Below are 11269 nucleotides of genomic sequence, written 5' to 3' on the forward strand. Positions count from 1 at the left end.
TTGACCTTTGACTGACATGACGTCACGTCAGTCAACTATCATTTCATTCGAGAAGTACATCGCTTGATAAAACTGCTTAAAATGTTGCGATCTGGTCGTCTGATCACGGTTATGAAACATGCTGCGGCTAACAGATATGTTATGCCTGCAGCAAGGTAAGTTTTGCTTCAAAACAAGCTTTTCTTTTCTGAAACACCATCTAATGTCAACAACCTGTGTACGTGTACTACCGGCGAGTGTTGTTGTTTATGTATTCGTATTACAACATGTTACTCGTACTTTATTGCGTGCGCACCGTCAGCATTATTATTAGATTAAAAGTGTCTGCGTAGGGTACTAATTGTTATCTTCCACCAAGACAAAAACACAAAACTGTTATATGAGGTACAAAAATGTAAACAAAGCCAAATGTTGCGGTATCACACAAAGGGATGCTAGTTTTGTGAGTTACCATGCATTACGTAACATCGTCGTATTGTTTTACCGTGTTTCTAAATTTTTTGGCAATTTTGTGTGTTAATTTTGTGGCGGAAATAATCATGGAAGTAAAACAAGACTTCTGTGTCCTTGGGATGAATCATGTGTCTCATTTTATGTTCAAAAAACACCTATAAACTAAAGTCTTTCTATCCCTGTTCTGACAATGTTTATTGTTTAACTTTAAAGCGCGGCTCCGCAATCACAGGGATTCTACCAGTGCATCATGGGAAATGTAATTTGTATGGTCCGCCCAGTTGTTTACTTGGTACACAGCTGTTATCATTTCAACCAAACATGTTTATTCCGTAAGCTAACATAATGCATTACGCTATTATCCGATTTGAACAGACTTATTGGATCGTGTTCAACTCTCACGGTGTCCCCACAATCTGTTGAAATCAGTTTTCTTACTTGTATCATGGAGCTTCTTATTTAGTTCCGTGCTTGCACGAAACAGCAAATCGTCATAAATAATTGTGGTTTATTTGAATGATCTACACAATGTATAGTATCGCACAGTACAACATTTGCCATAATTTGTTTTGTCGACTAGGCAATAATGACGTTACGTAACGTGAGGCGTCAACAAATTACATTGTAAAAAGACAAAACAAAAAACTTTGTGATACGCCTGTGTGGCACGGGCATACCCAGTTGCCTAACGCCAAGTACAATGTATACATGAATTCATGCGTGACTCATACGTTACAAATCACGCACTTGCGTGCATTTTTTTACGCAATGTTTCACTTCTGGGATATATTTCAGGGAACATTTTTTGCGAGATCTTTCTTTTTATTTATTTCGAGTCACATTTGTACTTTTTCAATTGTCGAGAATGTCATATATTAAATTCAAGAAGCATACTTGACATATTGTCAGGGACATATTTGTTGACGAGCCCCTCGAACGAACCCCGCTATTATCCTGTTGTCATGACCAGCCAGGCCCGTCACATTTCAGCCGCCAATGAACTAATCTAAGCGGCCAGTACCCACAGCTTAGTTCATCTTGTCATCGATAATGGGGTGAAAACCATCTTTTTTCCCTGACCTAGTTCACCTCTGTTTCCGCTGGAAAAATAAGAATCAAGCAAGTTTACAAACCCTGTAACCACGAATGGCTTTTTTGCACACATACACTAAGGAAGTTATTGAAATATTTGCGCATAGTCCCTCCCCTCTCGTGCACACCTCAGCTCGTGCCATTCGCACTTGCTTGGGCCGGACCATTTCATGTAGCGCTGACAGCACCCTTGAAGTGGCCAGTAAAACAGCTCACAGCATATCATAACTTATTAGCTCCATGATATCACTTACATCATCAATTCTGTAATTACATAAACATACCTAGAGATTGAACCAACAGCTTGCACCTTGCATTTGTATAAACCTATGACTGACTGTCATTTTGAGTAGTCAAAACTTCTGTCTGAATCATGCCTTCTCGTCACTTTTACATGGAAATCACACTGACATCGCTCTGAACTTGTAAATTGTATCGCGGATATATTCATGTTTGTGTGCGACATGATAATAATGCACCACACACAGGCGCTAAGATTGTAGAAAAGAGTGATTTTGCGAAGCACCTCGAAGTGATGTTTCATGCTTGAGTGTCATTTGCATACTGAAAACTGGCTGCCATCTTTTCTTTTATACACCCGAGCCGGTTTAAGGTGTAATCAGCTGGATTAGCGGGACAACGCTCGTGATTTGATGTCTTGATTTGAATGTTTTTGGCAAGAATGAATTTTGTATCAATTATTTCACATTTTAACAGTAAATATTGTTATTCTATGTGATGTTTCTTCCTGTGAAGATATGAGCCATTTCATTCCCATACATTGTGACATTTTACATCGCATGTAAATCTATTCACACATGCGTAACCTACTGGTACTTAACAACGGGGGAGGGTAGGACAAAAAAATAAAAAGACAAAAAAGCACTGATAGACGTGCAACCCGGCATATTGGAAACAGTTTTTAAAGATAGCAGAATGAGTGTGGGTGGGTACAAAAGGGAAAGCCACAAAAACTATATATTTAATACAGCTGAGAAGCATGGATTGAAAAAGATGATTTTTCCGAGAAAATGAACTGAGATAAAGATAGTACATGTGTTTCGCTGAGTAAATGTGACCGTGACATTGTTTTTCAACTCCCAAGGCTAAAAAACTATGAAAATATTATGCTTATAGCCAAAGATAATTTGCATGTTTGTTTTTCTTGCTTAGGCAGAATGGTGTGCAAATTTTCAGAGGCTGATACGAATTAGTCAAAAGATGATAGCACTTTTATATAAAGGGTTTTTTACACTGCAAGCTGGGAAACATGGACGACTCTGCAACTCGATTGTAACATATGAAATCTGTCCTACCTTCCGTTTTGTTGACCTCAGGTCACATAATATGTGCAAGCACAAAAACATTAAACATGCAAATTTGAATTGAATGTTCTCTGCGATGTGAATATTCTTGTAGTGAAGAAACATTAATAATGATTAGATCCTTGTTAACTGGAATTGATGAAAGCTGCAGATACTCGGCCACCTAATAGAGCTTAGAATTAATTCTTGTAATATTTTTTTACTGCTTATTAATTTTTCTTATTCTTCATGTAGACCAGCAGCTGTTGTTCTGTACCAAGATCAGAGATTTAAAGCTGCAGCAGCTGCTTCTCAGCCCAAGCCACAACCAGAACAGGTAAACAACTTGTCACTTCAAAAACAGCCATACACCATGTTTCTTGGTAATTACATATTTACACACAATATATCAGAACCCTTTTGGATTTACACTTGGCTAGTGAGGGGGTGGGGGCATTTCTGCACAAAGAACACAAATATTTTTTTGATTTATCTGCATTTTTTCATTTGAAAATATATAGAGAAGTAAATCATTTTTGTGTTTTTTTTTACCCCATAAAATTATCAGGCAAACTGCTTAAGATACTCCTGTATACATTATGCTTGGTGTGGGTAGATGTGTTTTGAATCATTTTTTAACGAGGTACATGATGTAATGTACATGTCTCAAACATCTTACCACATCCAGTCTTCAACCAATGTTAAGATTATGTAATTATGTCTTTTTTTCTCTATCTAAAATCTGATACAAAATGTAGGTTCAAATCTAGCACAGGTTTATCTTGAATGTTTACAAGTAGGCCATATTTAGCTATTTTTGATTTTTTGACAGGAAAGTAAATCGTTTGCCATGGGTTTGTTTAAAGGACAAGTTTATGCAGACCAAGTGTTTCCATTTCCAGAAGGTAAGAGTTGATGGTTTCACCACAGATAAATTCATTGTGGATCTACACATGTACATGTATGTTTGAAATTCACCAATAGACCCAACCTTGGATTCTATGCCAGTGCTCAACTCTTTACAAAGTTGATTGATGCAAGCTGAGCTAGAATGACATTTCCATTCTATACCACTCAGCAAAATTATGAAAAAATAATTTCACCATGGAAACCAGTGCGAAAATGAGAACTGTTGTCATTTTTTTTGGACATTTCAGACTCTTGTTTCTTGCCCCCATTTTTGTTTTCATTGTTGTATCCTTACAACACTAGTAACATACATTAATGAAAGTCTGAAAAAGATGACAATATATTGGTAATCTTACTTCAGCCCCAACCTAAATTATTACAATTAGAATCTGGGAAATAATCTTGGAAACCTATCTGAATGTTTAAACCAGGCATTGTGAATGATACAGCAAGACATTCCTTCTACCTTTTCAAATTCTATATTTTTTGTTCACATTGTTTTGTTTTTTCCCCATAGTACTTACAGAGGAACAAAAGGAAACGTTAGAGATGCTCGTAGACCCAACAGCAAAATTCTTTGAAGTAAGTGTGGTCACTGAGAAAAATGAAAAGTGAGATAGAAATTAAGAAAACAATCTCATTCTCGAATTCAATAGTGTATTTTCATGCCATGGCAAATTCTGTCTGCTTGGTCAAAAAATAACAGTCAAGGCAAAATTTTACATTGTACACTTCATGGAACGACAATATTGTTTTCTGTAATATTGTGCAAACTGCCCATTTATGTGAGTGGTTGTTTTAAAATTCTTGTGAATCTTTTTGTTCAGGAGGTGAATGATGCAGCTAAAAATGATCAGCAAGAAACAGTTGATGATGAGACGTTACAAGGGTTGAGAGAAATGGGTGCTTTTGGCCTCCAAGTACCTCAAGAATATGGTGGGCTTGGTTTAACCAATACACAGGTAAGAAATATCATGGTTAAGTCTTGAACTAGGCAATGAAAGGATAGTGACTATCATGCATTTCTCTGCAGATTTAAAATTTATATTTTATCTTTATGTATTTATATAGAATAATATAGTGTATTTTATTATTTATATTTCTGTGAAGAATATGTTTGTTGCAATGTCGAGAGCAAGACAATAACACCATGTTGATGAGTCAGTCTAATGCATTTATGACTTGGATGTACTTTGACCGATTGATGTAACATGTTGATACATGTAGTCAGACAAGCAGAATTGCCCATTTTATCAGTGATCATATTAAATTAATCAGTGCATTTACAATTTTCATCTTTTTCCCTGGTTTCAGCATTTTAAAAAGTTGTGATCAAAGCTAGAAAGCAGTTTAGAATTTTGATTGAATTTGTCTAATTGTAATTTTTAGTGATGATTAAAGTCTGTATTCTGTACATGACATCTGTACATGACCTCAAACAATTGTTACTGAATGATTCGGTTTGTTTTCTATTGCAGTATGCTAGACTTGTTGAAATCGTCGGTGCTCATGATCTTGGAGTAGGGATTGTTTTGGGTGCTCACCAGTCTATCGGATTCAAGGGAATACTTTTATTTGGAGACAAAAAGCAAAAGGAGAAGTATTTGCCTCAAGTTGCATCGGGAGAAAAGATTGCCGCCTTCTGTCTGACAGAACCTGCCAGTGGTTCTGATGCAAGTGTAAGTTACTTTGTATTGCATTGTACAAATGTTTCAACATTTACTCCACTATTTGACCCTGAAATAGCCAAGAAACCTACATATATCCGGGATACTATTGGCCGATCTTGTTTGAACTTAAAATATTGGTAACGCAAATTGGCATACTAAGGTACATTCATTATTTTTCTTGTTTTTTACAAAATTGGCTGCCTGGCGAACATTTTGTATGTCAGAAATACTTTTTTTTGTTCATTTTTGCTTAAAACTTGAAAATACAATCACTAAATTAATTCAGTATTAGTACAAAGGTAATATATTATTTCAGGAAGATGCAAGTTGATTTTTGTTGAGATTCTAGCCAACTGGCAGCCATTTTGTTTTTGTCTTTGTTTGCACAATTTCTGCTTATATCTCGAATTTAGGCTGTCTAATTAGGTCCAAACTTGTTCACAAACAATTGTGTTCTAGCACATCAACAGGGCAACCATTCAGCTTAACATTTTGCCATTTAACATTTTTGAGTCATTGGACAACAAAAGGGTTCTGATTCTTTCCAGTGAAAACTATGTAAGCAACTGGCTGATATATCCAGGAAGTACAAATGTACAGATGTTTACTTACCAATAGAAATAACAAATATATTTTTTTTTTCTGTTTTCAGTCAATTAGATCCAGAGCTGTACTTAGTGAAGATGGTAAACATTATATTTTAAATGGCAGTAAGATCTGGTAAGTAAATCTGCTGTTATTTTGTTGTGTTTTTTGCCATAATTGTATGATCAGTGCCAAAGGGTGGGGGTAATTTTATTATTTTTATGAAATGGTAAATTTTTGGTTCCCAATTGTTTAAAAAGAATGGGTACTACTTCTATTAGTGATGCAGCTTATAATACAGATTTTACTGGGCTGTTAATGTTTTTAACACCAAAATTATGGTGCAATATTTTGTACATTTTCACATATTTTTCTATAATGGTGACGTAAATAAATTTATGTAGGTTTATTTTGTGAAAAGTTACAAAAGTTGATTTCAAATGATCGAATAACCATGAAATGTCATAGTTAAAAATGTTAATGTCATTATCAAAGTTTCTCATATGTATCAGTTCTACTGGTATTTAATTTTAATAGAAAGGTTTGCCAGTATATTGCAGCCTAATTGTTACTAATGTGACGTGTAACTGTCTACTCCAGGATCAGTAATGGTGGTACTGCTGAAATATTTACTGTGTTTGCACAGACCCCAAGCCCAGATGGTAAATCCAAGGACAAGATCACTGCGTTTATTGTTGAAAGATCTTTCGGTGGTATTACAAAGTAAGTAATCATCTATTAAGTTTAGGAAATTCAACAGATGGCCATTGGTTTACGAATAGCCAGAGTTTTTTGGGTTAGAATTGTATAAATGGCATGAGGCTGACTTATACAACAACAAAAATTATAAAATTGACAGATTCAGCAAGCACACTATACAATGTGCAAACAGTTGTTTATTAGACAGTGGATAATTAAATTAAAGTTATTTTCATGGTGTGAATTATAATTATATAAAAATTATAATTCCCTACATTAGTGGACCACCTGAGAAAAAGATGGGTATCAAATGTTCCAACACTGCAGAGCTGTATTTTGAAGACGTTAAGATACCGGTGGAGAACGTTTTAGGAGGTGAGATGATTGAATCTTAAAGTCAAAGAATAAAAAAAATCAAATTATATCAGTGCATTGGGGATCATATTTGCCAATCAATAGTGAATGACATACTGTATATGTGATTATTATACATCTACTACCAAAAACGATAGGACTTGAAAAACGTATCAGCAGACGTCCCAGTACAGGGGTTGTATTGACCTTTGCTATGCGTTGGTCGATACAATCACCGTACTATCTGAGTGTATACTTTGCAGTATTCTTGTGATAACCTCATATTATCAAGAATTAACACTGAATTAATTCAATTATATAGGTGTTGGTGGTGGCTTCAAAGTTGCTATGAATATCTTAAACAACGGTAGATTTGGAATGGGTGCTGCATTGTCTGGAACCATGAGGGCACTCATACAGAAAGCTGTAAGTTACAATTACCACAAACACAACCTTTATTATTAGAATTATATTATAACATGGTTCATACCTTTTGTAGTGCTTCTTTCCATCTTTTCTAAAATGAACAATGTCTTGTTTATTTATTCCCATGCTGTGCTATGATCTGCCCGCCCTTACACAGGGCAAGCCATGTGTAGTTTAACTATGTTTGTTATATGGTATGACTCCTCTATTTGTTATAATTCCAACTTTGTAAAAAATTCAACTATATAAATTACCAGGTAAGCTGTGTGTGGTTTTGGGAGATCCATAATACAGTTGACAAGCTAATTTTACTAGTTTGATTGTACGGAAACATGTTTACATACATAAACACTGAACCAACTTGTCTGAATTTTGCACACTTTTTTTGCACAATTAGAAGGACAAATTGCTAAATTAAATGAAAAGGGGAACTCACACTTTGGAAGTGGTTCCCCTGTTAAATGCATAGATTACAGGTTTCATTTGTACTTTAGCCAATGTTAGCTATTATTATTTAACAGCCTAATAAGAATGCTTCAAACAAAAATATTGCCTGCCTGAATGTGTTTTAACTTTCTGCAACAGTCATTATCCACTTAGTCATTGCTTATCAATTACTGGGTACATACAAGCCCCTTACTCCCATCCAGGTTGTTGACAAAAACATTTTTGTACCATTTTGCAATATTTTCTGTATGTTCTTCAGGAATTGCATTGATTGTTGTTTTACAGGCTGACCATGCTGCAAACCGCACACAGTTTGGTAACACCATAGACCAATACGGTGTAATACAGGAAAAGATTGCACGCATGGCAATAAAGCATTATGTGACAGAATCCATGGCATATATGATATCGTCCAATATGGATGCCGGCTCCAAGGAATTCCAAATTGAGGCAGCTATTGGTAAAATTTATGGCTCAGTAAGTATTACTACCGGTACACTCAGTAGTGTTAATTGGATAGTTCCTGTCACATTACTTGGGCATGGGGTGGGGTCATCTCTGTAGCAATGACTAAATACAGAATTTCAGTTTAGCTTTTTAGCAATATTATCATCTGTTGTCATTAAAATGGCCCTGCTTTCAACCATTGATGAAAATCTATAAAAAAAATAAACATAAGTAATATCTTCTTTGAAGCTATCGGGTATAATGTATATACTGTATTTGCTCTATTAAAAGTGTTTATGGTAAAAAATAAGTCATATTTTAATAATCCAGTATAATTATATATATGCTCCAATTAGAAATGTGATTCAAATAGAGCAAATATGGTACTGTCTTTACTGTACTACATTGGTATACTCAGCAACACAGCAAAATGGTTAATGATGTAGTATGGGTAATATGGCAAGTCATCATATAAATGTACATGTAGCTGTGAACATTTACAGTAGTGGGTTTGAAATATTTTCTTCACTGTTTCTTTTAGGAGTCTGCATGGTCTGTGGCTGATGAGTGCATTCAAATCTGTGGTGGCATGGGATTTATGCGAGACTCTGGAATAGAACGAGTTATGAGAGATCTTAGGATATTCCGAATATTTGAAGGAACCAATGATATCTTGCGACTTTTTATTTCTCTTACTGGTATCCAGGTAATGTGCAATTGTGTCTAGATTGCGGGTTGACCATTACAAATTCTGGAAGATCAGACTTTTGCGAAAAGATGATCAGCACTGGAAATATTTTAGAGAAAAAACAAAACAAAAAAATTTATAGAAAAAAACATACATTTGATAGATGAGAAAAAAAAACTTTCTTCAGAATAAAAAGTGAAGGAAAAAATCACCCAGGGTTTTTAATGGTCAACCCTGTATTATAAGATATGCTCAAGATTTCTTGGTGAATGTTTATCTGTCATAATTTCAGTTTAAATGCAAGATATTAAATAATTTTAGAATGCCGGTGGTCACTTGAAAGAATTACAGAAAGCCTTCAAGAACCCAGCAGCTAATTTTGGGGTAATTGTAGAAGAAGCCAACAAGAGAGCCAAGCGTATGATGGGTTTCACTCAGGGACCATCCCTAGCTGAGTACACACACCCTAGTCTATCACGATCAGCAAGTCAGTCGTCTAAAGCTATTGCTGAATTTGGCATGTCAGTTGAGGATCTACTGATAAAGTTTCGCAAGAACATTGTCCATGAACAGTTTCTTTTATGGAGAGTTGCTGAAGCTGCAATTGATATCTATGGCATGGTTGCTGTATTGTCCAGGTTAGTGTAAAATGGTGCTTCCCTTTCACTGATTATTTTTTATTCTACCATTTAACTCAAAGCGATGCTGTCTATGGTGAAGTAATTTGTAACCAATTCTAATACTCCGTAATTATGTGTTGGGTTGTGACTGAAATTCCCCTTGCTGCAAACCAACTGATTAGCCTCCTAGAGTCAAGCAGGGAAATACTTCTGAAAATGTTTCAATGTTATTCAATCAGCAGTGAAATAGGGAATAGTGAAATTTATAATGATTAATATAACTTTTTTCTTGAAAATCTGACAGCTATCTTTTGTGGATCATAGACATTATATTTTTGTTTTCAATACAGAGCATCACGGTCGTTAAATGAAGGTCATAGCACTGCCGAACACGAAAGTATGATGTGTCAAGTCTTCTGCAATGAGGCTTCCGTCAGAGTGGCAGAGAACCTGATGGCGGTGAGGGATGCCACAAACCTCAGTAATTTCAAGAAGCTTTCGCAGATTTCAAAAGACGTCATCTCGCATGGTGGTGTAATGCAACAGCATCCATTGGGATTCTAAAATTGACAATGTCTGTTCACTTGACACAGTCCATTGTAAGGAATGACTGATTGGCAGTTTACAGCAATAATATAAATGCAGGTGTCTATTCTGAGATGTGCATGTCTATTACAGTATTTATTGACATTTAGTTTGACAGTCCAATTATCTCAGTTCAATAATTTGGATACAGCAAATACGGGTCTGTTTATTTGAAAGTTTTGCAGTTCAACCATTTTTACAAATGTTTGAACTGAACTGATGTTAAGTGTAAGGAACTTATGAGTGATGCTGTGATCTATAAATTATTTATTGATCTCATACTTAATGTCATTATTCCATACTCATGTTTACCATGGTAATGGTACCATTTACATTTTCAGCTTGCTTTTGGAAATGCAATTCATCTGCAGATGTATAATTAAACATTTATTTGTTGGGAAAAAGAGTAATTAAAGGTGATTCACTTCCTCATTGTGCATGTGTAAGTCCGTCATCTTTTAAGCGCAGCGGTCATTTAAAAAATAATTTTGTGTGCCAACTTTTTTGCAGGTCAATTTACTAAAGCATTTCACATTTACCAATATTTGAACAACTGATTCCTCAGAATTACATACACACTTAATCAAACACAACTTTGATCAATAATTTATGAATTTTTGCTCGGACAGATTTCACATACTTGAACACTGATTTCTCAGAATACACACCTACATGAACACTTCATCTTTCAGTTTTTTGTGAATATTTGTACTTTTCACTGGAATGCAATGTCATTTCAATGCAAGGGTGGGGCTCTTTTCCCACCCACATACTGTTGCCATCTCACTGCTTCTTGTTGTGGTGACCATTTGGAATATCGTCTCTGCTTTGTTTGTCAAATTTTTAGAAGCTTCATTTGAATATCATGATCACATATCATTTCACATAAAAGTTGCATTCCCACAATATATATATATCAAAATGTTAAGTAATGAGAAATCAGCTGCAGAATATGAAATTGGTGAGCCTCCTAAATTAAGCTAAATTTGT

The 11269-nt window shown here is 35.2% G+C and overlaps 1 protein-coding gene across 1 annotated transcript; it reads left to right on the top strand.

Moving 5' to 3' along the window:
- Window positions 1–6: 6 nt before the first annotated feature.
- Window positions 7–10711, top strand: LOC100369524 (very long-chain specific acyl-CoA dehydrogenase, mitochondrial-like). The gene is made up of 14 exons (XM_002736843.4): window positions 7–155; window positions 3105–3186; window positions 3682–3754; window positions 4276–4340; window positions 4586–4720; window positions 5237–5437; window positions 6081–6148; window positions 6614–6736; window positions 6993–7087; window positions 7389–7492; window positions 8225–8416; window positions 8928–9092; window positions 9396–9712; window positions 10045–10711. Exons 1-14 carry the CDS (start codon window positions 82–84, stop codon window positions 10256–10258), a joined length of 1908 nt encoding a protein of 635 aa, XP_002736889.1. The 5' UTR covers window positions 7–81; the 3' UTR covers window positions 10259–10711.
- Window positions 10712–11269: the final 558 nt, after the last annotated feature.

The sequence above is a fragment of the Saccoglossus kowalevskii genome, chromosome 1 (assembly GCF_978046115.1).
Source record: "Saccoglossus kowalevskii chromosome 1, keSacKowa6.1, whole genome shotgun sequence".
In the NCBI taxonomy this organism is placed as follows: Eukaryota; Metazoa; Hemichordata; class Enteropneusta; family Harrimaniidae; genus Saccoglossus; species Saccoglossus kowalevskii.